Raw genomic sequence first — 27,328 nt, forward strand, 5'->3', positions numbered from 1 at the left:
TAGCTGCTGATTGTGCCGCTGGTAGGGGTGCTCGCTACTGACGCCGGCCTAACCCCCGGCACACACCCACGGGCAACGCGACCGAAGGCTCCCACGGCCGCGTGGGCCCAGGCTCGCTACACAAGCCGACGCTACTGCGCTGCGGGCCTGCTGTGTATCGAGGGTGTATACACGGTCTATCGAGGGTGGGGACATGATGTCCGACCCAGTGTGGCAGCCACACACACCATCCGTGTCCCCTATAACGGCGGTGTGTGTCTGCACCACCACCATGTGCTCCGGTTCCCAGCAGCCCCGTGTGCGCCTAGGACAGCCATAAAACAGGCAACCCCGACGGTGCGTCGGCTACACGGCGTCGGGGAGGACAGGTTGAAGATGTCGCTGCGGCGCGTCTTCTGTGTATCGAGGGTGCAAACACGACCGGGGCGCCGGTGTGGCTGCCACGCCTGTCGTTGTCCAGGGGACTGGGACGGCGCATGTGGTTCCACACTGCATCGGTTCACAGCAGCCTGCCTCATGTGCGCACAAGACGTCCACAAAGCAAACGACCCCGACCTGGTGCGCCGACCCCGGCCTGGTGCGCCTCGGCCCACACAGCGCCCGCGAGGACACGTTCAAACTGCCGTTGCTGCTGCGGGCCCTGCACACCGTCGCCGCCCCAGTGTGGCAGCCACACAGCTGCGTGTGGCTGCACACTCTGCGTCTCGGTAGCCCAGTACGGCGGCACCCAGAACGCGACCTCGATCCCTCGACCTACACGGCGTCGGGGAGGACAGGCCGCCGCACACCACCGCCTCTCGGCCTTCCCACACTCCACCGACACGCTCGGGTTCCGTCCACCCCAATCTGCCCTTGGCACACCGGTGCAGTCCGCCCGTCTCCTGGTGTGACGCCGTGCAGTCGGACAGCCTGGGCGCCAGCCGTGGGCTTATAAGGAGCAGAGCGGCTGGTCAAGTCGACTCACCATCCGCGCACGAGCCAACCCTCCAGCCCAACACTCCTCCAGCTCCTAGCCCAGCCCATCATCTCCCTCGCACCCCCCGGTCACCCCGCACACGATGACCACCACCCAGCGCACCCTGCCCACCACCCAGCCCTACTGGGACGCCGAGGACCAGCTCGTCATCCCCGGCGGGCACCGCCTCACCCTGACGACGCGCGAGGCGGACGAGGAGTGCCGCGGCCTCGCCAAGAACAACCGGTCCGAGGTCAAGGTCGTCGGTATCGGCGGAGGCGACTACCTCGTCGCGCGCTCCGTGGCCGAGGGCCAGGTCTTCGTCTGGCCCGAGGGCCGCGCCGGCCTGTCCAAGGGCAACACCCTCATTGTTGGCACCGACGCGCTCACGCGTGAGGGGTACGCGACGGTCCGGGACGCGCGTGCCGCCGCCCGCGCCAACCTCCGTGCCGAGGAGCGGATGGGTCGCATTGCCGCTGCGGCCGTGCTCGCCGCCCTTGTTCCCCTCGTCGTCGTCATCGCAGTTGCGGCGCGCCTCCTTCCCCCGCCGACGGGCAGCCTCGAGTTCCTGATCCTCGTCCTTAGCGTGCTGGCCATCGGCCCTGCCATGATCGTCTTCCTGTCCGCCGACAAGGACTCCGGCGACACCATCTTCGACGATCGCACATGGGTCGAACCAAGGGACCTCAGCAGGGCCCTGGCAACTCCTCGCCCTGTGACTCCCGCGCTACCGCCGTCGCCGTCGCCCTCTCCCTCCCGCTCCCCGTCACCGTGCCCCTCCTCGCCGACCTCCCCCTCTCCATCTTGGTCCATCTCGTCGTCGGCCTCGCCCTCTTTCCCGTCTTCGCTCCCGTCTACCGCGTCCAGCCCACACCTCGGGGATGCTGAACTTTCCCTGCTCGCCGCGATGTGCAAGACCATGGCCAAGCTCGCGGGTGTCATCTCCAGGAACGAGCGCGAGCGCAAGGCCTTCGTGGACGCCCACAGCCGGCTGACCGACCGGGCGGCGAGGAAGGTCTTCTCCAAGCAACTCGCGGCCAAGGATGCCGACTGGGACACCCCCCGCCTCCTCGTGGACCAGTACGAGCAGCTCGCGAGCATGGTCAAGAGCGGGGTGTACACGGCCGTCGAGGGCAAGTCGCGCCTGTGGAGCTTGGACCTAAAGGCCAAGCAGCTCCTCGACAAGGACGAGCGACGGGCGGCGCAGGAACGACGCAGGGAGCTGCCCCATCCACGGCAGCCGTCGCGAATCCCCAGGCTGAAGTGAGGGGGCGACGAGGACAAGAGGCTAGCCTCTGGGGTTGGCTATGTGGTCACTCGCGGTCCAGGTCAAGGCACTGTCATTCCACATTTGTACTGTCACTTTTTTCCACTGTAGATACTCATGCATTGTACCAATACAATAGTGTAGCATACATAGCGCGTCGGACACCACTCACCCCATTGTTGCACATTGCCGCCAACAGCACGCGTCGTCATCCTGTGGCTTCCACCACAGCAGAAAGTGATCACCACGCAAAGCTGACACCATCACTGACTGAGGGGCCGAGGGCGTGCCCTTGTCCAGCAGTGGGGATGACAACACGACCAGTCCACGCGCGCTCAGCGGCCATCAAACACGGCGCGAGCACCGCGCGACCAGCCAGCCCGCCAGCCCTCGCCTCGCACCTCCTCCGCACACCTATTAATTCCTCTCTCACCTCCTCATCCTCTCCTCCTCATTCCACTACTACCAACCAAACACCACGAACACCATGCCCGCTCCACTCACCGCGTACAACCTCAGCAAGCTCTCCGAGGAACTCCGCCCCAAGCCCCGCCCCGAGCCCGAAGTCGAAGGCTACTCACTGCCCGTCGACATGGACCGTCCACCCGTCAACGTCCCAACCCTGCGCGCCGTGCGCCGCGGCTTCCTTCCCACGCTGTGGGCCGTTGTCGTCTCCTGGGCCGACATCGCAGCTACAGGGCTGCTTGCCTGGGCGTCTCCAGCGTACCCGCGCCTCCAGGAAGTCTGGGACGGTATCCAGGGCGTCGGCCGCCTCGCTCGCCGCTCCTTCGGCCGCGCGTTCGGCCAGGAGCTCCCAGAGATCCTTACGCTCTTCGCCAAGGACATCGGACGCGGTATTGGCGAGTTTCTCGTCGGCGCCCTCCGCATCGTCTTCTCTATCGGAGCGTTCCTCTTCAACTTCTTCGAGTGGTTCGGCGGCCTCATCCTGTTCGATGTTTCCGGGGTCGTCTTTCTCGCTGCCAAGGGCCTTTGGCGCTTCACCCGCGCCGCTCTCCGCCTCGTCATCCCGACGCGCGACGGAATCTTCAATCTATTTGTCGGACTCATCCTCGGCGTCATTCGTCTCGTTCGTGTCACCTACGCTGCGCTGGCGCGCGTGGTGCGCGAGAGGAGCCTCTGGCCTCGCTCCACTATGATTTACGACTAGGCGGAGCCAAACGTGCCACCGCCACCCACGGCCAAAGATTTGATTGTACACACCATCATAGATTTATGCAGTCGCTGTGACTAGTTCCAGAGCATTCCTAGTGTCTTGAATGCATAGAGGGCTTGATGTAGATAATTTGAAAATTGGCTATTGACGAAGTAGAGCGCCTACACACACATCGCCAGGTGGCGTGTGTGCTCGCAACCCTCTAATCTGTCGCCGCACGTGCCCACGCTCGACTGCAAACACCAGTATCAATCCAATCCCCTCCATCCCATCCTACTCGTTAATTTCTGTAGCCCGGTGGCACATACTCCACTTCCTCCCCCGACCGCGAGGGCAAACTTAAACAACCAAGGTAGCCTATTGTTCCGCCATTCGCCGTTTCCCGCTGGTCGAGCTTTTCATCACCCGGCTTCCTTTGTAAACATACCTCATATCGTCTTCTCCCTCTCCTCAAACGACTTGGCCACCCAACCTTCATCTTTTTCTTTTCGTTTCTGCAGTTCTGTCTTGTATGTCCACACTACTTCGTTCCCCGACAGTTGCTAACTCTCCCAGCTGCACCTTGCTCAACAGCCACACCAATCAACACCCGGCGCATCTTTGCAACATGGACACGAGCTTCTCCCAAGTCCAATACAACAACAACAGCCCCAACAACACCAACACGACTTGGACTTGGCCATCTATTCCGTCACAGCAGAAGGAAACCCCCCACCAAGTGGGTACCCCGCCCTTCTCCGCTCGCCCACCACCCCCTCCTGGCTTCGAGCACCTCCACCAACCGCTCGACACACACCTCGACTCTGATCAACCGCCTGAACCTGATTACCCGTACCCTGACAACAGCATGCCCACGGACGAGTATCCCGAGGACCCACCCCCACGTCCTGTCAGGCCAGACGAGCCCGGCACCCCTGGCAACCTCGCCGTGAACCCGATTCCCCGAAAGGCCCACGAGGTGAAGAGACGGAATCGGCGGCGCGCCATGCCAGACACTCTCAATCTGCGGCAGCTAGTTCTCAAGAAGATGGCTTACATTCGGCATTCCCAGGTCCAGGAGGCGAGGGCCCTCCACGCCTTCGAATGCCTGCACGGGGTGGAGAGCCCGGTGGAAGAAGAGATTGTCGGCCTCGAAAGCCCACTGGTTGAGTACTATGAGGGCGAGGAGATTCAAGAGTACGACAGCGAGCCGGCTGCGTGCGACAGCATGGTGTTCTGATCAGGATCGGGCAGCTGAAGACCGTCCAATAATCTTCATTATCTCCAGCGGTAAGTACATAAGCGATTCCGAGGCGCGCGTCCAAACGCTAACCGAAGCCGAAGGGGTAGCCATGTTGGTGGCTTCTAAGCGGCTGATGTTTGGAAACGACCATCAGTGCTCGACGTCCGCAACGACCACAACAATGGGGTACGCGCTCCTCAACCATCACCATCATCATCATCATCACCACCTCGCATCGCCTCACATGTACCCATTCTTCCGCCTCATATATAATGCCTGGCATATGAATGATCACTTCACTTCCAACCAGTTCTCTTCGGCACGTTACCCAACTGACCAGCGCGACCGAGCTCGAAGTGGCGGCACGACGGCAAGACACTCACAGTCGCCATCTCCACCCTGCAACCCTCACCAAGATATACCCCAAGCCCACGGTGCAGCTCTCCACGATCGTAATAGGTGCCCATAGGCAGCGTACCCATCCAAACAGGGACCGAGGTGGCCGAGCGCTCAGCTCCCCGCCGATCCACCCACCCTCGTCCACACCTGACGCCCTCCAGCTTCCTGTGTGTGCGAGGCGCGCTACATCCTGCATACCCAGACTGCACGCGGTCACGCATACACCTCGTGTGTACTCTGTAGGACCGCTGACGCTGCATGGCCGGCTGCCGGCCGTCACCTGCTTCTCGCACCACCTCCAATACGTTGACCGACAACCACTATCCCTCGTCGTGTAGTTCTCTCCCTCTTCCCTCATTCTTTCCGTCACAAAGCATCACCCATTATGTCCGAGCCACCTCCTTCCGTTCACAAACTTCAAGACAAGGAAGAGCAAGACACGCCACGCCGCGCCGCGTCCGAGCCACCTCCCCTCCCCGCGGCCCCGAACCCAATTGGCCCTCCCGCCCCCCCAGCTCCAACCGCCACCTACTCGATGCAGCCGCGCGCCGTCGTCTCCGAGGTAAGCGAGCGTAGGCTGCACACTGCTGACACCTCCAGTTCGACCCCGAACGCGAGGACAAGCTGTATGCGTTCCGCGCGACCAGCCCGGTCCAGGGCTGGCGGCAGGCGGCAACCCCGTGTCGCACTACGTCGACCCGTACGTCGGCCGGCGCGTCGACCGCCAGCGAGAGTACCGCCCATACGAGCGCTACTGGACCCAGGCGCCAACCTCATACGAGCGCACGCGCCTCGAGAGCGACGACGACGCACACGACGACACAGACCTGGACACGGCGGGCAGGGCGACACCCCCCGCCCGTGTGGTGGTGCTGGAGGCTGAGGTTGACCCAGAGCGGCGGGTCACGCGTCAAACCACTTCTCCTAGCCACTCCAAGTCTTCCCAGGCGCCCCGAAGCCCCTCCCCGGTCGACCACGGTGCCATCCGCACCGAAGGCCACCCGACGACAGACCTCGAGTCGGAGACGCAGCGAGCCCCCGGACAGCCAAGATCACGGCCGATGACCGGCTCGGACCGCGCAACATTGGAATCCTACTATCCAATGTTGGCGCAGAAGTTCGGCCCTCTGCCCTCTCTCCCGGCAGTGGTGGGGGCGTCCTCGTCCCCGGACTACTCCCGCGACGGTAGCTCCTACTCGTCCTCGTCGTCGGCATCAGGGCGGTCGCCCCAGGACCGCCGATCTCCAGCTACAGTTCCACTTCCTGGGCGGACGGAGCCCGCCCCGGCTCTGTGGGTCGACCCTCTGCCACCATACCGGTCACAGAACTCTGGAGCTTCTCTCCCTGCTCGAGCCCCGACTCCTGCGCGACTCCTCGGGCCTCCACCGCTCGCCAGCCGGGGCCGATCCGACCCTCCGCCTCACCTCGTAGGACCTCCGCCTCTCAGCAGACAGCCTTCAGAACCTTCGGCGTCTGGTGATGAGCGAGGGGCCTCGCGGGCACCGAGGCGCTTTTTCTCGGGCAGCCAGCCGGATGTGCCGAACACCATGCCGCCACCTCCCCTGCCCAAGAGGTCTGGCATGGGTAACTCGTCGTTGACGAGCTCGGGAACCACGGCACCGCCGGCCCCTCAGCGTACGGTCCTGCCAGGTCGTCGGTCACGGCGTCGATCGCCGAGGCACCAGCCATCGGCCTCACAGGGAGGCTCCAAGCCGGGACCCGTTGAGCCCAGGGGCTCACTACCATCCCCCTGGAGGGCATTTTCTCCCCCACTCCAGCCCACATTTATTACAAGGCCGACCCATACCCCCGTGCGGGCCGAAGCGCCGATGAACTGGAGACCCAACATGGTACCGGAGACGAACTCGGCGATGCCCCCTCCTTCAGATACCCGCCCGGGTGTCTCGAGGAGGGCCGCGGTCAGCCCCTCGGTCGGTATTCAACACGGCGGTACCCCGATGGTGCGAACGTCGGCCCAGTTTGGTGGCGGTTCATCAGCACGCCTGTTGCCTCCCAGTCATACCATGTCCGACGACCGGGGACACCGTCGCTCTACCATGATGCCGCCGCCGCTGTCGCCATACCCGCCTCCCTCTCTCCCTGGGCCAGAATCGGTCTCATCCCGTGGGAACAAGCGCAAGGCTGCTCCTTCCCCAGCGGTACCAGGGGGAGAAGGTGGTGCGAGTCCACAAAATCAGCAAGGCCGTCATCAAGGCAGGATCGCCCAGCTCATCCCAGCGGCGTCTCCATGGAGCGATCGACCTCGGACTCAGGCTTCCCGGCCAGTCGCCACCACAGACATCTCTCTACCACTTCAGCTCCTGCAGCTGGCCCCTCTAACCGCCGGCCGTCGTCCTCAAGCTCCCATTCAGACGAGCGGCAGCCGCCCACAGAGTATGGTGGAGACTGGATGAGCTATGAGGATCAGTATGGAACCGATTCCTTGCTACCGAGGATGGATATGACGGGTCGCTCCAGCCTGCTCCTACGACCTCTGGAAACGGGACAAGGAGATGGACCGCGGGCCCCACAACGCCCAGCACACTCTCCCCCTCAAGAGTGGCTCAGCGCCACCACGGCACCCCGATCCCCACCGTCCCGTAGCCCAGGGTCACGACAGCAAGAGGACGACAGCAGTGAGGATGAGGGTCCTGACGACAGGATTCGGCCAGTACTGTAGGACCGCCGGGGCGGCATTCAGGCACGTCGCCACGCCAGTGGCCCAAGTGAGATGAGACGAGATCAGACCGTGGACCATCACCACCTTGTGACGGCCAGAGCTTCCGCAACGACCAGACTTGTACCCATGTGATCATGAATGATTTGAACCTGCAACTGCTGAGCGAAGCTGATAGCTTGGAAACAGTATTGGAGATGGACCACAAATCCACGATAATACCTCGAAAATCCTGATACAGCGGCTGGACACATCATGCGCAGCACCTGGCAGCGATCACTACTCGTATTAGGCTAGTGATGGCGATTCCAGCACTTGAACCGTCGGATCTAGGCATTGCAGGCCCGTATGTTGTAAGACAGACCAAGTGGTGGGTCGCCGCGACAATGGTGGCGACAGCCACCTACACAGGCTCATTCAGGCAGCATGCCTGTCGCGCCTCAACAGTGATGCCCAGCAGCCCATGTACATCCTGCTTGTTCGACAGGTGTTCGGACAACTTTGTCTACTGTGCGAGAGCCGAACCAGAGCCATGCTTCTCGTCGACGCCACGAGCCTTTGTTCAGCCACCTTTGGCACCCTCTTTTGTCTCTCATCCCTTCGCCCCGCTCGCACACCCAACAATAAGCCGGCCTCGCCGGCGACAATACCACCGCACGGTGCGAGCTGCACGGCATTTGTGTGACGCCGCTTCAGCAGCCAGAGGCCGTGCACGGCGGTGGCGCATTGTTCCTACGCCGTCGCTGTCCACACTGTCCCCACTTTGACGTCGCCGCTCGCTGGTGTTGCAGGCCTCTCTCCACGCTCATAACTCAACAACTTACATCTTGAACTCGTACCAATGCCTACACCACACCTATCCCCACCCACCATGATCACCCCCACCTCTCACAAGATACGCGCGAACCAGGCTGGCCCTCGTGAACGGTGAGCTGAGCTAGGTCAACTTCGAGACTAACGCACGTACAGCACCTCTAAGGCCGAGCGCAGCTTTGGCACGGATACCGACACTCCGACACAGTTCACCCCCGCTGGTGGGATCAACCTCCCAGCTCCTGGCAACCGGGCCCGCACGACCGTTGGCAGCGCGGGTGTCAACGTCCCCAACACAGCCGCCGAGTCAACTGAAGCCACCAGGTCGAACATGTGAGAGACAGCTCCAAAGCCACTGCTGTATCCGCTAACCAGCAGGGATACCTCCTTCTCGAGTGATGAACCAGAGGCCAAGCTTGCGTCGCCTGACCGCAACACGCCGAGACACTTTACCTTCTGGGATGACGAGTGGCAGCCAGATTCGGACGCTATCGTCGAGATCGGTGACAACGCCAACGCAGCGCTCTGGGGTGTCGCCTCTGCGTCGTCCATCGTCCCCACGCCCACCCCAACTAGGCACACAGAGGATGCCAGAGCCACTGCCAGCAGTCCCAGAACTGTGGCTACAGTCACCGTTGTCGCCACCGTCACCGTCACCGATTCCCCGAAGACTGCGCCCCCACACCAGTTGTAAGCCTTACCCATCGATCTCAGCTGACAAGCCCAGCACTGCTGTCCCAAGTTCATGGCTACAGGAGACGGTTATTCAGGGCCAGACCTTTTATACTCTCGTTGACCCAGCTATTGCCTCTCCAACCCCTACCGATACTAGGCCGTGAGTTTCCCCATGACAAACGCTGACCCCAGAACCCAGACGCTCAGCGGCAGTAGCTCATGGAATGAGTTCCATCAGTTCACCACCTGGCACGAAATCCCTCCAACCCCGACAATGTAAGGACCATGCGTGTACCAAGCTTACGCGCAGCTCAACGCCCTGGCCCACCCGTCCCATCAGGACCGTGTTTGTTGGTGAGGGACACCCGTGGCACCACGTATCGGACGACCCCAATGTCACGACAATGACCCCGACTGAGCCGTGAGTTCCCTTGTGTGTAAGCGCTCGTCTGACAGGAAGCATGCTCCTTACCCCCACGCCGACAACGACAACCGAGGCACCTTGGCCTACCGGGCCGGCTTGCGCAAACGGTGTCCCTTGGCTCCTGGTGTCAGCCTCCACGTCGCCACTCGACCCGATCGCCGTCGCCGCGCCCGAGTCATTCCGTCTCATGAACCCCGTCAGCACGGCATGGGACATGATGGGGGACTGCCCTCTACTCGCCCTCATCGCCTTCGTGCTCCTCATCAAGTTCTTCACGTGTCTTGGTCTCCCGAGCTTCCTGTCACCAAAATGGAAGCTTCCACCAAAGTTCATGCGGATCAACGACTCGCACGACTCTCCGATCCAGTGCATGAGATGCTTCGCCCTCTTCGGCTACGACCAGAAGGATGCAGTCCAGCTGCACGAGTACCAACATGCCCTGGGCCGCTATGATGAGCGGGTCCAGGAGTATCAAGCGGGCCAGAACAAGCCAGTCGTCTTTGGCAAGGAGGCGCCACACCCCCGCCTTAACATGCGCTCCGCCTACGACCAGTACGTCACGCAGGACATGGACGCCGCCTACAAGCAGGGCGTCAAAATGGCCATGCAGGTTGAGCTCGACGGACCCACCGTCGACCCAGCCGCCGACCGAGAGCGGATGCACGACTACATTGAGATCATCTTCGGCGACACCTCGGCCGAGCCCGACCAGATCGACTGGGACGAGTTCGACTACCCCCAAGCCCCGTTCACCCCTCCGACCGAGCCCGCACCACACCAGTCCCTATTCCCGCGCGTGGTCAACTACATTCTTGACGGCTTGGCAAGCGGGGTAGCGGTCAAGGGCTTGTCGATGTATGCCCGCGAGTCAGGCAAAGGCGCCGCGCTCGAAATCTTCGCGGTCTACCTCATCATGCTGGCCATCGCGTGCGTCAACGACCTTCCTATGCCTCCAATCGAGGGGCTCCTCGCCACTTGTGCCCGCGATCTGCCAGTCGAGGCGTTTGAGTGGCTCGCTGCACTCGCATGGGCAGGCACCCAGAGCCTGATGCCACGTCGGCCGCCCAAGAAGACCAAGAAGGAGGCGATCAAGGAGCGCGAGGCCGTCCGCCACAAGGAGATGGACGCGGTAGTCGAGAGACTCATGCCCAAGAAAACCTACCCGCCCGACTACGCCAGGGAGTGGAGGAAGAGGCAGGTGGCTGCCATGAAGTGGGACCAGATGGCGATCAACTATCCCGGCCGCAGAGAAGCCAAAGAGGCCGAGATCGCCGCCGCTGCCTACGCGCCCGAGGAGCGCCGTGTCAAGTTCGAGGAAGTGAAGGAGTACAAGTGGTGGGAGCACGTCGCCGGCCGCTGTGGAGGAGCGCGGAGGTGCCGCGAGTGTGCGGAGCAGAAGGCGGACGAGGCAGCGGCGCTGGCTCGCCGTAAGCGTACCCCCCAGTACCTCACCCAGCCGCGTATCGTGTACACATAGAGTTATGCAGAGTTACTTGTTGTCAGTGGGAAGCAGGTACGATCCTGGGTGGTGCCGGATGCCTCTGCAGGATGGTGCATGATGGTGGAGCCTGTTGGAGTGGCAGTGCAGTTAGCAGTACGGTAGGCGGGGGTGGCGGCGGTGCGTGAACGCACCCACGCCCGAGCATGACCCCCGCCAGCAACCCTCTAATGGCCACGGGTGCCGTCGCTCTCGCTTGCCCGAGTGATGGAGTACCATGGATATGCAGCAGCCAGTACATGTGGCCCCGCACCCAAACAAGCCGTTGATGACATACAACAATAGCCAGCAGCAGGTGGTGCGACGCCATGTGGCGGATCGGCGTGGCTCGACTTCGGCGTGTTTACACAAAGCCAACAACTCGTCCTTCTCACCATCCATCACCCACTCATCCTCGTCCACCTCATCTCAGCGCACTGCCGGCCATTGTCTGTCATCTGCTCTGCTATCTGCGAAACACGAGGCGCGGCACCGCCTACACGATGTGTGTTGGGACAATGCCAACCTGCCTCGCACCCACACTGCTCGCTACACCACCACCATCGAGACCGCTTGTCCACCCTGCTCTCGGGCGCGTATTGTTCCAAGCAGCCATGTCTACATCCAGCCTGCTATCTGGGCGTATAAGATTTACCCCGCTGGATGCGAGCTCTCATCCACTGCATTCCCCTCATCCCCTCCTCGCCAAGATGCTCCGCCCACTCGCCCTCCTAGCGGCCCACGCAGCCGTCTACTACACCCTCTACTCGAGGCTCGACATCGACTCAATCCTGCACTACGATGTGCTCGAGACGCAGCGCTGGTCGTTCCAAGTCTACGTACGCGCGGCTGTCGCCGCCATCGTCCTCAGCGTGCTGGTCACGCGGGTCGTCAACTGGGCCGTGAAGAACCACCGTAAGCGTATCCGTGCAAGCCGTCCCCGTGTTGTGCCCCCATCACCCCGCCGCCGCGGTCCCCGCCCCGAGTTCCTCCCCCCCGCACCGCCGACCACTTTCCACGATCCCCCGGCGTTTGTGCCCTCCCACCCTGCCTCGCGGCTGCTCTACGACCCGACCCCGCGCGCCTGGCACCACCACGAGCCCGAGATCTCGACAACCAAGCAGCCCGACGCCAAGCCCCGCCGGCTTAAGAGCGTCCTCGACATGCGTGACTACACCCCGCCTCGCCGCGACCGCTTCCTGCCTCCCGGGCAGAGGATCAAGCAGGGCTCGCCTCTGGCCGCTGCTGACGAGGGCTCGCGGCCCACCATCCCCCTCCGCCGTGGCCATGCCACATCCGCCACCCACTCCTCCCGGCCCGCCACTACCACCGCCACCTTAGGTCGCTACCACGTCCTCCCCACCGCCTCACCGTTCCTCCACCCCATCCTCAAGGGGGAGTACCGCCTCCCCCCGATCGCGCCGCGCCGCTTCCCTCCCCTCGACGCCCTCATCCCCGAGCCGATCACGTCGCCGCGCGGCCCGCCCCGCGGGCTCCTACCCAAGCCAGTGAACCCACAGTACGCCACCGCCGCGCGCCGCAGCCCGCCTCCGCCCAACCGCGTGCGCAGGTCCAAGCCCAAGCCCAAGCTCTCCCTCTTCGCGGCCAAGCCCACGCCAGACGAGCACACCGCCGAGTCTGTGCGCGCGCGTGAGCGCAAGATGGCCCGCGCGCGCCAGCTGGCCCTGGAGCAGGAAATGGACGACGACGACGAGCGCCGCCGCCGCGTGCCGCGTACCCACGACAACGCCGACTCTGTCACCGAGCAGTCCCTCCGCAAGAGCACGTCCGCAGCCCGCAACGCGCCGCAGAAGAAGACCAAGGCCCGCCCATACCCCGAGACCAAGTCGCTCCTCAGCAGCCTTGAGCCGGCTTTCGCCCCCGCGCACGACCGAGCAACGCGTGCGCGCGTGGCGCTCGTCGCTTGAGGGCACGTCGGAGCCCATCCCCGTCCCAGACGCCCCGGGCACGTCGGGCACGTCGGCACTGGCCGGCACGACGGCGCCCTCGGCCGCCCGCAAGGCCCGCAAGACGCGCTTCGTGATGCCCGGTGCCATGCCGTCGGGCGCCGAGAGCCACGCCTCAGGCTCTGGCTCCAAGGGTTCGGACGTCCCCGACGACCGCAGTGTGGCGGCCGAGCTGGAGAAGCGCGTCGCTAAGATCGTCAAGAAGGCCGACACTGTCGGCAAGAAAGCCCGTCGTGCCGACGACACCGGCGCGGCGCCCGCCGCGGCGCCCACCAAGGTGCCTTCCACCCGCCGTCGCAAGTAGGCAGGTAGAGCCCACCAGCGCCCGCACCAGCGCCCACCACCCATTGCCCTCGGCACATCTCGACACCCAAGACGCGCGCCAGATCGCGCATAGACAGAAGTTTGTAGATCTCTTGTGTCTCGGTGCAGGCACCGGCACTGTTCATCACCGTGCAGACATACATTCCTGTATACAATAGCTGCTTGATTACTTGGACTTCACGATTACTATGTGAGCGCATAGATACCCTAGACGGCCTCCTCGGTGCGGGTGAACGAGCCGCCGTTGGGCTGCTTCTCCATGCTGCTGGGGGTGACGCTGATCTGGCGGCCCATGGGAGCGGTGGAGACGACGCGGGTGATGCCGGGCACGCTCTCGTCGATGGCGAGCTGGCCGTGGCTGGTACCGGCGAGCATCTGCTTGGCACCGGTGGTGATGGCACGCTTGGTGTCGCTGAGGAAGAGAATCTGGAAGCCGGCACCGACGAGCACGCCAAGGATGTTGGTCAGGATGCTGATAGCCGTGTACTTGGCCGGGAACACGAGGCTAGGGTGGCCCCAGTAGACGGCAGCTGCCATTCGCGAGCCGAGGTCACGGGCAGTGTTGATGGCGGCACCGTTCATCGAGAACGAGATGATGACGAGGAAGAAGGCGATGGCAATGACGACGGGACCGTTGGTGGGCGCAATGAAGATGTTGGTGGGGTCGAGGATGCCGAAGACGACGGCGCCCATGACAAAGTTCATCATGAACTCGTTGAAGAAGACCCAGCCGAGGTTACGGCCCGGCATGATGGTCGCCTCAATGGCCGACGCGGGGCCGGCAGGCGTGAAGATCTGCTTGAGCTTGCCGGCAGCCTCGAGCTCGTTCGAGATGAGCGTCAGAGACTCGTGGTACTGGCCAATGACACAGAGCGAGCCGATGAAGGCACCGAGGAGCTGGGCAAAGATGTACCACGGGACCTTGCGGAGGGGGAAGCCCTTGAAGATGGAGAACGCGATGGTGAAGGCCGGGTGGAAGTGGCCACCGGATGTCGACGCGCAACAGATTAGCGCGAGGAGAATCGCGGCACAGTATGCGAACGCCACTGAGAGCATAGAGCCGACCGTGGTCTGCCCTTCGGCTGTGGCGATGAAGAAGGTACACGCAGCACCCTGTCACGTCAGCACTGGCTGTCCGTGCGTTGCTTGCGGCACTTACCATTCCACCCCAACAGTAGAGGAAAGTGCCAAAGGCCTCGGCGACCATCTCGACGAGCAGACGAGGGCGAGCACGCTCGTAGCGGAGGTACCACTCGGGAGGGGGAGGGTGCTCGACGACGTGGATCGCCGGGCCCTCACGCTCCATGAAGACATCGGCAACACCGACTGTAATGCTTGTATCAGGCTTGGTGTTCACGCGCTTGAGAGAAGGGGCTTGGAGCGAGACTTGGGGAGGGAAGGACGCTGGGTGGTGGACTCTGGAGCAGATGCTACTCACTCTCGAGGTCGCCGGGCTGGCGGTGGGGGCGTTCGTGAGGCATGTCCATGTTTGTTTGGTGGACAACGGTGGTAAGCTAGCTAGCTGGGTGAAGATCGCAGGTCGAGCTCAGGCCAAGGTCAAGGACAGGACAGGTCCGAGGAGGTCTGGGGTGCTTGCTCGCAGACGTTCACGTCTCCTTATGTACTCGATGCGTGGGAGGCCGCGTCGATGGTGTCAATCGGGACCCGGGGGCCCAAACTCTGCCACCCTACCCCCACGTCGGCCACCCCTGGTTGCTCCCTCCTCCCCTGGCGCGAGGCGCCAAGCGCGACCGCGCATCCCACCAGAGGTCCAGTCGTCGACGTTGAGGCTGGAGGCCGAAGCGAGGACACCTGACATGCAGGACAAGGCCGATGGTATGCAGCCGAGGTGATGCGGCCAATACTGCCGGCAACAGGCGGCAGGCCGCTCCACGGACTGCGCTAATCGGATGTCCCCATCGGGTCTCGTGCTCGTGTTGTCTGGATTTAGATTCCCCGGCAAACGCAGCCACTGAGCCCCTGCATCCCCAACCCAGCTACCCCGCCACCGTTTGGCGCGGCGTTCACGGGTTGCTGATCATCATTCATGCACGACAGGTGCCCCATGGGAATGGTTGTTGGATGAGGATGTTGAAAACACGGGTCGACGCACGCCACTGCCTATTCTCGTCGACGCGACCCCGCACCCTTGCCGGCGGCGGCCTGGGCCGGACGGCGCGCTAGGAGCCACGGATTATCGGGATCACGGGCACCTGAGGCTTGGAACTGTGTCGCCGCATCCAATCTGCTGCTTTACCCGCTCGGTGCTGCGCTGCCCTCGATGCTGCTGCGCGCTTGGCACTGTTGGATGATGCTCTTCTTGAGAGGCCGCCGATGGCCCGGGTGTGTCGGTAGCCGCGTGGTCTCATGCCCCGGTCGACCGACGGGGACGGCGTCGCACGCGTCAATTGTGGGTCAGAGTGCAGGGGAAAGTCAGCACGGCTGATGCTTCTGCAGATGCCCATTGTCCTTGTGCCTGTTCATGTCAGCTGTGCTGCATGCACGGGCAGGTGACTACTGACGATGCGGCTGGTGCCCAAATGCTCTGCGGGTCGGTTGGGGACGAAAAGTGGCAAAATGACGTCAATTCGCCTGTGCCGCCCACGTCGCTCCCAGAATAGTCGACAAGGGCTTCTTGGCCGGCCTCAATGCCGAATGGCGAAGCTCTTCCGGTATCGACCACATGCTGCGCTATGCAACCAACCAGTACACTAGTGAAGCCAGTGACCCACATGCACACGATCACTGTTTGCACTCTGTTCCGCTGGGTTCCTGTAGAGTGCTATTCGTGTCGCACTGACCATTGTGGCATGCGAGCCGATAATCTCGGGAGGCTTGATCGCGACGGCCAAACACAAACGCCAAACGCCGCCGCTCGATGGTTCGCACGGATTCGCGCGCGCAGTCATGTGCTGGTGCACCGGCGCCCCATGCAACTTACCGGGTCAAGGCTATACACTCTTGGCGAGTCGGCTAACTGCGATGCAATCTAATCGACATGACGGAGGGCAACAGCGCCGGGGGCCGTATACGCTCGTCTTGATCACACACAACCGCTGACTCACCGTCGTTGGGGGTCGCTACCGTCGGTTTGTCGCTTCAGGCTGTTGTTGTTGCTCCTCCACTCCTCCACGCCTCCACCCCCAACCTCCCACGGAATGCCCGTGGCCCCGCTCGCTGCTGCTGCGGACGGCCAGGTGGGTTCAATCTGGCGCTAGTGCTTCAGCCTGAACCAACCAAGACGTCCGTAGAGACGAACGAGGTCCGTCGAGTCGAGTGCGAGCGGCTTGTGGCCGGGGCCGCTGGTTTCACCTGGCCCTCGCTCTCTGGCCCCGCTCTCTGGCCTCGGCGTTTCAAGTGGCTCTTTGGGCTCGCGCACCACCGCCGGAGGCTCGGCGTCGCGGCATTGCGGCGAGCTAAACGGAGCTCGGTCCTGCTGCGGCGAGCTAAAGTGGGCCCAAGAGCGGAGCTCGCGCGTCGTATCATTGCCATGCCCCGGCAGCAGGTAGATCCCTAGTCGTTAGCGCGGTGCCGATAGGCATTCGTCGTCGGTCCAACGTGGTAACCTTGTGGGGTCGCTCCCTCAATCAGCCACGGCTCGCGGGTACATTGGAAGTCATCAACCGGCGGCCCCGGAAATGCCGAGTGAATTGGGCAATCCGATCTGGGAAGGAGTGGACGCCAGGTGGTGTAGGGGGGAGTACTTGGCGTGACGCCCGACGGTCGAGCATGCAGGAGACGACGGCGGTCGAGGCATGTGGCTTGCGCGTGGGTATCTTGGTGGGGGTTATGCAGATGGGTTGATTTGTATGCCCATGGTTGATGTCGTGGCCTTCCACATTTGTATTGTCAACAAACACTGTGACGACGGCGACGACGAAGAGAAGCGCGAATGCAAGGCGTAGAGCGAAGACGAAGAGCAGCACGACCACAGCGATGACCCCCGGCTGTTATAGCCTCCTCGAGGATCGAGGATCGGTCTCGAGACGCGTGCCCTCGGTCATTTCTAAAACCGTCCCAGTGGACGCGATGTCGACGCAGCCCGGCCGCCCGGAACGAAGCCTGCTGACGAGCTGTCTGGTACCTCGTCGGGTCGATTCAAGCTAGGCGTGGGTGTGGGTGTTGGTGTATCGGCGAATCGACCGCGGCCGAGGAGTGTCGACAACGCAGGCGATCAATCACATGTCGTCGCTGCCGCACGGGCCTGCTCGGCAGTGCGTCCCGTCATGTCAGCAGGATGACCTCTGGCGCGCCGTGGTGGTAATGGCGTGGTGATGGCGAGGGGCACGAGGCGAGGTGCCGGTCGTGCTTGAGCATCGTGACATGCTCTTGCTGAGGATGAAGGTGGTCGAGCTCGTCGAGTGCCGCCTCCGACGTCCGAGGTGGGGTACACCGATGATGGCAGGTGCGGGGTGGGAGCCCCTCCCAACCCCCGCGTTGATTATGGCCTTCTCCTTCGGCCTCCATGGCCACCCGGCGCTCAGAACGGATGCCAGGCAAAGGTTGGTGATGCGGCGGCCCAAGGCCGACGAGGTCGAGTAAGCTGAGGAAGCTGCGTGGCGTGGATCCCGTGTTTGGTTCCCTCCCGACCAAGCCTTGCACCAGCGGGCCATGGAATGGGCTGCTGTGAGGTGGTTTGTATGCGCGACACACACTTGAGCCTACGCCGTCGCGAGCAAGTCCGCCCGATACCTTGCCAATCGCCGTTGACGACGCCGCAGCGCCGCTGAGCAAGCGTCGGTCCGAGCCCTCCTCACCGAGGGTTGACCGAGCGAGCGCCGCAGGCACGAGATAGTGCCTTTACTTTGCTATTGCCATGCTTTGCATTGCTGCTCGTCGCGTCGTGTCGGCGCTCGGCGTTGGTGCTGCTCGCTTGCATGCTGGGTGGGGCCGTGGAATTGTGAGCGCCAACCACGAGTGCCTCGCAGACTGGATCTCTTGGCACGTGAAGAAGTGACGCGCGGCGACGCGGCCATGACGACGGCCGTGGTGCCAGTGACGATGGTCGTCGTGCAGTCGTCCCGAGTCAGTCTGCGTCGGCGTAGGCGGCGACGTCGCGCCCAGCGCGTTGGGGCAGGAATGGAGTGATGAAACGGTGACGGCGGTGACGGTGGGCGGCGCTTGGCGGCGCGTTGAAACGGGCCAGGCGTCGTCTCTGGATCTGGGCTGGCTTGTCGTCCCGTCGTCTGCAAAGCGGCAGAGTATGCTTTGAAAAGAAAAGAGAGAAGAGTGAAGAGGAGATGAGGAGGAGAGCAAACATGACCCCAAGTAATGCATGCTGCGATCTCCTCCTGTCTGCCCCACTGTTGCGGATCACATTGCCCATTGCCGGCCTAGACCCCGCGGCGGCGCGCAGCAAGCGACGAGCGAGATCTGTCTGGGCTTTGGCATTTGGCGGAGGTGGTGGCGCCGAACGCCGCGAGTCTTGGCATTCGGGGTAGCTGGGGCCACAAGGGCGGGCCGTCCATGGCCCCATGACTGGCTGGCGCTCACTCATGCTTGGACCAGTACGCGATGCGCGCGCGTTGGAGCGTCCCAGTGCCCAGTGTCGTTCCAGTCCCCGGCAAGCCGAAATGTGGTAACAGGCAGTGGCCACGAGCGCAGCAGCAAGCCGTTTTCTTGGCATTGCGGATCCTAGCGCAGAAAATAACAAAAACCGCCCACCACCTCGTCCCGCGCCACGTCTCGCTTCCGAACAAGCAAGACGCGGTGGGGTGCGGGACGCGTTGCGCGCCGCGGCGCAGCAACAACAACAACAACTCGGCGCGTGGGGAAGAGCGATGCACATCGCTCTATCCATGCTTACTGCCATCCGAGTGCTCGTCGCCGTCGCCGCTGCCACTGCCGCCGGGGCGCACCCGCTCGTCGCGCGCGAGAGCGAAGCCGAGGCCGAGACCCAGACCCACAGCTGGGGCAAACGCGACACCAAGGTCTTTGGGCAGCCGATCTGGGTGCTGGTTCTGATCATTGTCGGCGCCGTCGTCGGGCTGAGCATCATCGGGCTCATCATCGTGAGTGCGCGGCCTCGCTCTTCGCATGCATGCCCACAGACGAGCACGCTCGCTAACGCTCCCGCAGAAACACTTCACCGGGCGTAACCCCTTCGCGTCGTCGCGCCGCACCGGCGGCGGCTCGTCGTACCCCGCTACGCACAACTACTACGACAACTCGGCGCAGCACAACCACATGATCCACCAGCAGCACGAGTGGGACCGCCAGCAGCGCCAGCAGAACGAGTGGCACGAGCAAAACTACGGGTATCAGGCGCAGCAGAACCAACATCACTACTAGGTGCGCGCCGTGCTGGCGCTGGGCGCTGGCGTGAGCTTGGGAAAACGAAACTACTTGCAGCGGGGCTCGTAGCTGTGCATATGTATCATAGGTTGTGGTATGGTGTCAAGAAGTATGAATGTGCAGTACATGTTCAGTCGTGTTCTCCTCGTGATAGCTTCTTCTTCATTCTCCCTCGTTAATCCCGGTGATATCTCTATCCGTTCTAGAATTATACTTGTCTGCGTGTGTGCTTGCTCGTGCGCTCTTGTGGGTGCATTTCGGATGCTTGGGTCGCTGCGCTGTCGCGGCTTTTGTTGGGTATAGGCCTTCGCGGCGTGTTCGCTCGTCAAGACAAGAGCAAGTGTTGCTGTGGTTTTTCGGTTGCAGGGCTAGTTTGTCGACGATCGAAAATGGCGACTCGTTCAGAAGGTTCACAAGTAGATCGTCTCCACCTGCAGGAATCAGGCGGGGCTAACAGCTTCGGTGGGAATAGGCGCTGTGGATAGTCGTGGTCCAGAGGTAGGTGGCTCGAGCTGGTGCGATGGCCCAAGATGCAAGTCTGGGCAACGGCCAGTGTCTGAGTCGAGCTCCGCAGCATGCGCTGCGCTCCGTTGCTGTGTGGCCTCGGGAGTTGTCGGCTCGTTGCGCCTCGGCGTCGCGCCGTCCTGCTTGCCATCCCTCATGTTGGCCTGTCCGGCCCAGGCAACGGGTACGGGCTCGGCCCATTCGGCGGGGGCGGCGCGTTGCTCACAATGACGCTGAGCACGACAATACCGAGCATGAACGCGACCGCAAACGACACGAACAGCGTGCGCCAGAACCGCACCGTCGCCTTGCCGATCGCACGCTCGCGGGCGCGCAGCACAATCTCGAACTCGCGAGCGCTGGAGAGCACGGCGCGGGCCTCGACATCGCCGCCCCAGTGGACGTAGCGGGCGGCCGAGTGCGCGTGGCGCGAGTCGGTGCGCGCGTGCCCGTTCGCCGCTGTGGCAGGAAGGAGCGGGGTCGTCTCGCGCGCGGGGAAGGGCTCGTAGTGCGCCGTTGTGGGGTCTGGGAGCGGGCGCGAGGCCGGCGGCGGCGTCGGCATGTACGGCGGCGTTGTTGGGCTCCCTCGTGACGAGGTGGACGAGTTGGAGCTGCGCGTCATGATTGGCGCGATGGGCGGGCGGTGCGGCGCCTCCGCGTCGTGGATGCAGGCGTGGATAGGCGGCTTGGGAAGCGTCGGCGAGGTCGCACGGCCTGGGGTGTTAGTGATGGGAAGCGGCGAGGGAGGCGGGGTCCCCTCACCTGCGAGCCAGAGTCCGGCGGGTACGGCGTCCGGCTCCTGTCTTGGCGAGCCGATCTTGAGCGGCTCGTGCGAGTGTGGGGGTGGTGGTGTGTCGTGGTTTGACATTGTGATGGAGAAGAAGGATGATGAGGAGAGAGGAATCCAAGTTGTTTAGGCTCTAGGCTCCTCGTGGTGACGTCCAAATCTGAGGTGACTCAACTCTCGACGCGCAACCATTCCAGGCACTGGTCGATTACAACCATTTAGGATCCGGGCTCGGGTGATTAGAAAATTTAGCACCCGCGGGTATTCGGTGGCAAACAAAGCACGACGCGTGGCCATAGCAGTGAGCGTCATTGACGCGGGGCTCGAGTCAAAGCACGCCACACCACAGACCCCCCGCGCAGGCAGCCCCACCCACCCCCACAGGGCAATAGTAAAACATGGCATGGAGGCTACAAGCGACAAAGTTGAGGAAGAGTTTAATGTGCACAGCCGTGCGTGACTATATGGTATGTGGTTTGTGATCCAGAGTAGGGTATTGGTCCAGGCAGGGCGACGGGCGGCCCGATGGGACGCTCCGCCATTCCAACAACAACAGCCTGGTAACCAGGCACTTGGAACCGTCGTAATGTTCTTTCGTTCAGTCGTCTATCCGGGGCAAAAAAGTTGGGGAGGTGCTTGTCGGCGTGCATGGTGTGCACAGACCGAGCTCGACGCGCTCGTAAACAACGCGTGCGACGCTAGCCATGCGTAGTGTCGAGTGGGCACACGACTCTGCCGCTCCGACTTCCGCGGCGTCGCACTCAGGGCAGCGGAAGAGGCCACTCGTCGGGAATCTCGAGTGACAGCGCCCAAAACAGCAGGATGAGCAAGAGGACGCCCAGCCCGACGTAGATGAGGGCCGCGAGCGTAATGGCCGTGAGGAAGCGCCCCAGCGCGCGATTTGTCGCAGCCTCGTACTGGTGCATGGCGAGGTCGCGCTCGTGTGCGTACCGGATCACGTTCGCCTCGATGCCGGCCGGCGACGCCGCATAATACGTCCTGTACCCTGGGCACTGGAACTGCGGCGCGGGGGTAACATGCCTGAATCGCCGGGGAAGGTGGTACGAGAACTGTTTTGGCGCCTGCTGGTGGGGCGGTGTATGGTGGTGATGTGGCGGGTGGAACGGGTGCTGTAGTGGCGACGGCGTGTAGTTACTTGCGCTGGCGCTCGGCGCGGCGTCGGAGAGCGGCGGGGTAGGCATGCCGTGCATGCTGTGCGCGATGGTACATGGCGGAGTCGACGGCAGAGGCGGACGCGAGGAAGGCAACCGGACACCGGTCCATGTGCGAGGTGGCTCGCGGCGCACCGCGTACAGGCTCGACTGGGAGATTGAGCTGTCGCCAGAGTCGTTGCCACTACGCGAGTGGTGCGGGCTGGCACTCGCAGCGTGAGGGCTCGTCCCCAGCATGGGCGTTGTTTCTGTTGCGCCATCTGTGGGTGTCAGCGGCGTGCTGACGAGCGAAAACGGGTGGGTGGGGTGGGAGGCGGGCAGGTTTTAGTGGAGCCCGACGTCACTTACATGGTGGAGGGCTGTCATCGTGCGGAAACGAGGATTTTCTTGCTACCGACGCCGGCATGGTGGTGAAGTGGTTGTGGGTGGTGAGATGGTGGTTGTAGAAATTGAGAATGCAAAGTTGTGCGAGTGCGTGTGCTTGGAAGTGCGTGCGCGTAAGAGGTAGGTAGTGGTGGTTGTGGTGGTGGGATATGGGGTCGTGTGGTGTCTTTGCGTGGGTGGTGGTGGTGTTTGCTTAGTGATTGACAAATGTAGAATAGTGGCTATTTAGTAACACCCACATTGACGCGGCAAGCCAGCAAAAGGCCAGGCTGGGTTAAGGCTGGCCCGAATTGAGCTGGGCGGGATGAACATCCTGGTCCTTTTGCCGCGGGGCCTAGGCCTCGGTCGGGCGGCGGGGGTGACAAAGTGAGTGACGCTTGGCACAAAGGCGCAGCACTGCCCAGGCGGCGGCATCAGAATTGTACACTACGGCAGTCTCTGCCCCTGACTAATAACGCACCTCGGGTGGGTGGGCGCATAAAGGGGCTCTTCTGGACAACGCCACCCAGGTACACAACAACTCAAGACTTCACGTGTCAGGTCACATGACTTGCACGCGATTACCACGCGGAATTCACGTGGATCCGCGTCATCAACCAAAGACTAGCAAGACTGCCATTCCCCCACTACCCCCCACACTCACTCGCCCTCATCATTGTCCTTCCTTCCTCGCGACCACTCTCCTCACCACCATCAACCCTCGCCATGCCGCCCAAGTCGGGGTACTCACGGCACCCGAAGCCAGACTGGTCGTGGGCGGGACGCGAGGTAAAGAGAATAGAGGAGATAACACCAGAGCACCGGCGGCGAGCTGCAGGTGTAGCACCAGACCAACGCCTGTCAACCTGCCGCTTCGTCGTTGACGCGGCGTCGCGCGAGGCAACGGCTACCGTCAACGATGGGAACAGCTCCGACTCTTCCCTCGTGTTCCTCAAGGAGGAGACATGTACGCTCAAGAAGTGCAAGAGTAACCCATGGTGCTTGAATCATCTCGGCGCGAAGGAGGTGAGTCCGGGGAAGGTGGGCTGATTGGGCTGACGCGTCAGTGGGCTTCAGACGGCACCCGGCAGGAGTACATTGATGACAAGCTTGGTCCCGAAATTGTCGTCCGTGATGGGCCTGCGGGGCTCAAAAACTACGGCGCTACCTGCTATGTAAGCTGGGCAAAGGGCAACTAAGCTGACCGACCACAGGCCAACGCCTTCCTCCAGGTGTGGTTCCACAACGTGGCCTTCCGCAACGGCGTGTACGCGGCAGTTGGAACAGCCTCTGCACTGCAAGGTACCCGAAAATCCAACGGATCACACAAAGCCAACGGCCCATCGGGGAGCGCGAGCCCAAGCTCCAGTGCCAGCAGCACCACTATCGGCGGCGGCTCTGGCTCCGAGGTTGGAAGAAGCAACACGACGCCTCCCGTCCCGCTGTCGCCGCTTCATCATCTCGCGAACATTTTTGCGATGATGCACTACTCTAACAAGCCAGTCGTCGACCCGGGAGCGCTTATCGAGGCGCTGCGCCTCAACAAGGGAGACCAGCAGGATGCCGCTGAGTGGGTCCCCAGCTGGATGCGAAGCGCTAACCCGTCAGATTCTCCAAGCTCTTCATGTCCCTCCTCAGCGACGAGTTCAAGCGCCATGGAGCGCTCAAGACCTTTGTCAGCGACCATTTTGAAGGAGTGTACGAGTATCAGACGCGATGCCAGACCTGCGGCTACATGTCAAGGAATCAATGTGAGCTAGGTCACAAGGCCCTTGGCCGGAGCTGACAACACAACAGCCACGTTCTTGGAGCTGGAGATCAGTCTCCAGGTGAGTTCTGTTTAGGCCACACGCGAGCTGACGCGCAGGACAAGAAGTCGCTGCAGGACAGGCTGGCACATCTGCTCACGCCCGAGGTTTTGAGCGGCTCAAACCAGTACCGCTGTCCAGACTGCGAAAGCTTGCAGGACGCGACCCGCTCGACAATTCTCAGGAAGCTGCCACCAGTTCTCCACTTCAGTCTCCTTCGCTTCGTCTACGACCCCAACTCTGGGACTAGGAAGAAGAGCAAGGCCAGCATAACTTACCCCCGAGAGCTCAAGCTCGGGGACGACTACTACGATCTTCGGGGTGTCGTTTCCCACCAGGGTACAAGTGTAAGTGTGGCTGTCCTTGACAGGACGACCCGCCCCGCAACCAGTCCTCACCTCACAGGCATTCCACGGCCACTTCACCTGCGAGGTCTACGACGAGGAGTGAGTACGCCTCAACTGGCCAAGCTGACCCCAGCCTCAAAGAGTGGTTCTTCACCTCGGATGAGCAGGTCGAGAAGCTCACCGAACGGCAGAAAGCCAACAACAAGCGGCTGAAACTTGATCCCGACGTCGTCGAGGAGCAGGTGTCCAAGGACGCCTACATGTTCGTCTACAAACGGCGCGAGATGCACCCAACACCACAGGACAAGCCGCCAGCGTCAATGTTGGAGGCCCTCGACGCCGAGAACGCAGCAATGCAAGCCGAGATTCATGAGCGCGACCCAAGGCGTGCCGCGATCGCGGAAGAGTTTGACGCGCTGTTTGCTGCCAAGATCAGCGTCTTGGCCCAGCTCAGAGGCGTGAGTTGTCCGCAGAAGCGCGGCTGACAGACAGGAGGACAAGCTCGTTCCAAGAGATTCTCTTCGGAACTGGATCAAGTCGCGTGACCTCGACTCGCCGTGGGACTACACTGGAGTCACTTGCGAGCATGGCAATATTGACCCAGCGCAGGCTGGCGACCTCCGCCTCATCTCGCAGGCGGCTTTCGATCAGCTCAAGGAATACAGCGCTGAGCTTGCCGAGGACAGGACTCTCCGGGACATCGACATTTGCGCCGAATGTGTTGCGGCGCACTTCAGCGACGAGGTGCAGGAGGCGGACCACAATGCACAAGTCCGCGAGTTCGACCAGCTCAACAACTCGGACGACGGCGTGCATCGCTACGCTGTCCCACTGGACTTTGTTAAGGACTGGCGCAAGCGCGAGCTGTCCACACCGAGCCCCATGCCTAGCGATGTCGAGTACTCGCTCTTCTGCGAGCACGGGCGGCCGTGGGGCAAGAAGAAGGTCATCTGGGCTTCTGGTGCTGCCCTCATGTTCCTGCGGTCCATCTTTGGCGAGTTTGACGCCTACGCTGAAGGCTCAGACTTCTGCGACACCTGCGAAGCCAAGACGCAAGCCAACGTTGAAGCTCGGAAGGTATGGAAACTGCAAGTCAAGGAGGAAAAGTCGCTCCAGAGTCAACTGAACATGCGGCGCATTCTCGACGTCCCCAACTACATGATGCCCAAGAACTTTGCCAACGTCTGGCGAAGCTACCTCGAAAACACCGGACCACGGGCCAAGCTGGAACCTGAACTCTGTCGTCACAACCTCCTGGACTTTGACCCCCAGGTCGAACCACGCGACTATATGACTGAGGACGGGTGGATTAAACTGTGCCAGCTGTAAGTGTGATGCTGCCGCCGATGCGACTCTGACGCATTCCAGGTATGGCCATGACCCGCAGGATGCGATCACAGCGGTCTTTACTTCGGCGCCGCCGGAGGGCAAGACATGCAGCATCGACAAGGTCAGCGTGGCGACCTGCGAGGAGTGTCGCAAAGAGAGGTAGGCAAAGTGTCAGGATGATGTGTGCTGACGCCAGGCTGTCCAACTTTGAGGAGATGCAGCTTACTATCGTCATGGGATTGGACACCGTGCCGACGGCAACGAAGTCAGCGTCCTCGACCCGCAGCCGCCGCATCGGCACGACGCGTAACAAGCAGACGCAGTTGGATGTCAAGAAGAACACGAGTGTCAAGGACATCAAGGTCGAGCTGTATCCGATTCTCGGAGTTGGTCCGCTCCACCAACAGCTGTACTACCGGGGGCGTGAGCTTGCGTCTGACGAGACGGTCGAATCGATTGGTCTTCTGGCGGGCGACCACCTGAACGTTGTCGAGATTGTCGAGGTTGAGGACTTTGAAGCGGCCGGGGAAGAGGGCTTTGGAGGAACGGCCCTCGTCGGCCGCCTGGGTGAGTGGGCCAGAGGATGGGAGGTGGGGGAGTGACAAGGGAGTGACAAGGAGCTGTGGGCCGGCTCTGGTTGCGGCTTGACTCAGACGGCCGCGCTCGTTCAGCTCACCAGCCGTCAACAAGGGCTCGCTCGCCCGCTCCTGCTGCAGCAACGCGTACCGCTGACACACCCAGCGTGCCCCGCCTGCACATACTCAAACGAACCCGACGCCGAGATGTGTATCGTGTGCGAAACGGTGCGTAAGCGGCTGAACTCGTGCTGATACCAGGCCTTCTTATCATGAGCCGTCGCAACACTGTGTAACATACCATCATCATCACTAGTACCATGAACAAACAATCCCCAGCATCGCCATACCAAGCTGTATGTAGGCCATAGCCAGATCCCAGATGATCAACTGTAACATGCATTCATGTGCCGACTACCACGGACGGAGGAAGCTGCAGGCGGCGATATCCGTGCTCGGCCGCATGGCATGGCCTCCAGGCCAGGATGACCCGCGTGCAAGGCCATCGGATGACAAGGCATAAGCCAAGGATAGACCTGGGCTGCGCGCTGACAAGCACCTCGCACACCTCGCAGTTGACACCACGCGAGCGGCCGCGCGGTCTGCCGACGCCCGAGAGCATACAGGCGGCCGCAACGCCCGAGCGCAGCGAGAGCAGCAGCAGAGTTCCCAACCTCACCTCTGCCCCCTGCCCAAAGCGTAGGCCGACCAGCCAAGCAAAGCCAAGACGCCGAGGCTGCTGCAGGCTGCAACGCGTGCAGGCATCCGACCGCCG

General features: G+C 62.3%; 11 protein-coding genes across 11 annotated transcripts; 8 read left to right on the top strand and 3 right to left on the bottom strand.

Annotated features, from left to right (window-relative positions):
* Positions 1–1,058: 1,058 nt before the first annotated feature.
* LOC62_05G007144 (uncharacterized protein) lies at positions 1,059–2,222 on the top strand (the record flags this gene model as incomplete). The annotated part of the gene is made up of 1 exon (XM_062773666.1): positions 1,059–2,222. One exon carries the CDS (start codon positions 1,059–1,061, stop codon positions 2,220–2,222), a length of 1,164 nt encoding a protein of 387 aa, XP_062629650.1.
* A 487-nt stretch (positions 2,223–2,709) lies between these two features.
* On the top strand, positions 2,710–3,390 carry LOC62_05G007145 (uncharacterized protein; the record flags this gene model as incomplete). Its single annotated transcript, XM_062773667.1, has 1 exon — positions 2,710–3,390. One exon carries the CDS (start codon positions 2,710–2,712, stop codon positions 3,388–3,390), a length of 681 nt encoding a protein of 226 aa, XP_062629651.1.
* Positions 3,391–4,243: 853 nt separating this feature from the next.
* LOC62_05G007146 (uncharacterized protein) lies at positions 4,244–4,615 on the top strand (the record flags this gene model as incomplete). Its single annotated transcript, XM_062773668.1, has 1 exon — positions 4,244–4,615. The coding sequence occupies one exon, from the start codon at positions 4,244–4,246 to the stop codon at positions 4,613–4,615; it is 372 nt and encodes a 123-aa protein (XP_062629652.1).
* Positions 4,616–5,402: 787 nt separating this feature from the next.
* Positions 5,403–6,448, top strand: LOC62_05G007147 (uncharacterized protein; the record flags this gene model as incomplete). The annotated part of the gene is made up of 3 exons (XM_062773669.1): positions 5,403–5,579; positions 5,665–6,308; positions 6,343–6,448. 3 exons carry the CDS (start codon positions 5,403–5,405, stop codon positions 6,446–6,448), a joined length of 927 nt encoding a protein of 308 aa, XP_062629653.1.
* A 2,117-nt stretch (positions 6,449–8,565) lies between these two features.
* On the top strand, positions 8,566–11,083 carry LOC62_05G007148 (uncharacterized protein; the record flags this gene model as incomplete). Its single annotated transcript, XM_062773670.1, has 7 exons — positions 8,566–8,621; positions 8,664–8,840; positions 8,886–9,197; positions 9,235–9,342; positions 9,375–9,458; positions 9,523–9,603; positions 9,643–11,083. The coding sequence occupies 7 exons, from the start codon at positions 8,566–8,568 to the stop codon at positions 11,081–11,083; spliced, it is 2,259 nt and encodes a 752-aa protein (XP_062629654.1).
* Positions 11,084–11,793: 710 nt separating this feature from the next.
* On the top strand, positions 11,794–13,354 carry LOC62_05G007149 (uncharacterized protein; the record flags this gene model as incomplete). The annotated part of the gene is made up of 2 exons (XM_062773671.1): positions 11,794–12,985; positions 13,041–13,354. The coding sequence occupies 2 exons, from the start codon at positions 11,794–11,796 to the stop codon at positions 13,352–13,354; spliced, it is 1,506 nt and encodes a 501-aa protein (XP_062629655.1).
* A 227-nt stretch (positions 13,355–13,581) lies between these two features.
* Positions 13,582–15,109, bottom strand: SPAC977.17 (uncharacterized protein; the record flags this gene model as incomplete). The annotated part of the gene is made up of 3 exons (XM_062773672.1): positions 14,813–15,109; positions 14,534–14,700; positions 13,582–14,487 (listed from the first exon to the last, which is right to left on the bottom strand). The coding sequence occupies exons 1-3, from the start codon at positions 14,859–14,861 to the stop codon at positions 13,582–13,584; spliced, it is 1,122 nt and encodes a 373-aa protein (XP_062629656.1). The 5' UTR covers positions 14,862–15,109.
* Positions 15,110–19,172: 4,063 nt separating this feature from the next.
* On the top strand, positions 19,173–19,665 carry LOC62_05G007151 (uncharacterized protein; the record flags this gene model as incomplete). Its single annotated transcript, XM_062773673.1, has 2 exons — positions 19,173–19,385; positions 19,453–19,665. 2 exons carry the CDS (start codon positions 19,173–19,175, stop codon positions 19,663–19,665), a joined length of 426 nt encoding a protein of 141 aa, XP_062629657.1.
* Positions 19,666–19,736: 71 nt separating this feature from the next.
* Positions 19,737–21,072, bottom strand: LOC62_05G007152 (uncharacterized protein). The gene is made up of 2 exons (XM_062773674.1): positions 20,935–21,072; positions 19,737–20,886 (listed from the first exon to the last, which is right to left on the bottom strand). The coding sequence occupies exons 1-2, from the start codon at positions 21,038–21,040 to the stop codon at positions 20,327–20,329; spliced, it is 666 nt and encodes a 221-aa protein (XP_062629658.1). The 5' UTR covers positions 21,041–21,072; the 3' UTR covers positions 19,737–20,326.
* A 273-nt stretch (positions 21,073–21,345) lies between these two features.
* On the bottom strand, positions 21,346–22,733 carry LOC62_05G007153 (uncharacterized protein). Its single transcript, XM_062773675.1, has 2 exons — positions 22,480–22,733; positions 21,346–22,391 (listed from the first exon to the last, which is right to left on the bottom strand). Exons 1-2 carry the CDS (start codon positions 22,535–22,537, stop codon positions 21,721–21,723), a joined length of 729 nt encoding a protein of 242 aa, XP_062629659.1. The 5' UTR covers positions 22,538–22,733; the 3' UTR covers positions 21,346–21,720.
* Positions 22,734–23,198: 465 nt separating this feature from the next.
* On the top strand, positions 23,199–26,965 carry USP48 (Ubiquitin carboxyl-terminal hydrolase 48). Its single transcript, XM_062773676.1, has 13 exons — positions 23,199–23,520; positions 23,562–23,669; positions 23,709–24,064; positions 24,103–24,245; positions 24,292–24,323; positions 24,362–24,649; positions 24,708–24,748; positions 24,783–25,107; positions 25,142–25,974; positions 26,018–26,137; positions 26,175–26,545; positions 26,720–26,781; positions 26,815–26,965. The coding sequence occupies exons 1-13, from the start codon at positions 23,221–23,223 to the stop codon at positions 26,827–26,829; spliced, it is 2,994 nt and encodes a 997-aa protein (XP_062629660.1). The 5' UTR covers positions 23,199–23,220; the 3' UTR covers positions 26,830–26,965.
* The last annotated feature ends 363 nt before the right edge of the window (positions 26,966–27,328 follow it).

This window comes from Vanrija pseudolonga, chromosome 5 (genome assembly GCF_020906515.1).
Source record: "Vanrija pseudolonga chromosome 5, complete sequence".
NCBI lineage: Eukaryota > Fungi > Basidiomycota > Tremellomycetes > Trichosporonales > Trichosporonaceae > Vanrija > Vanrija pseudolonga.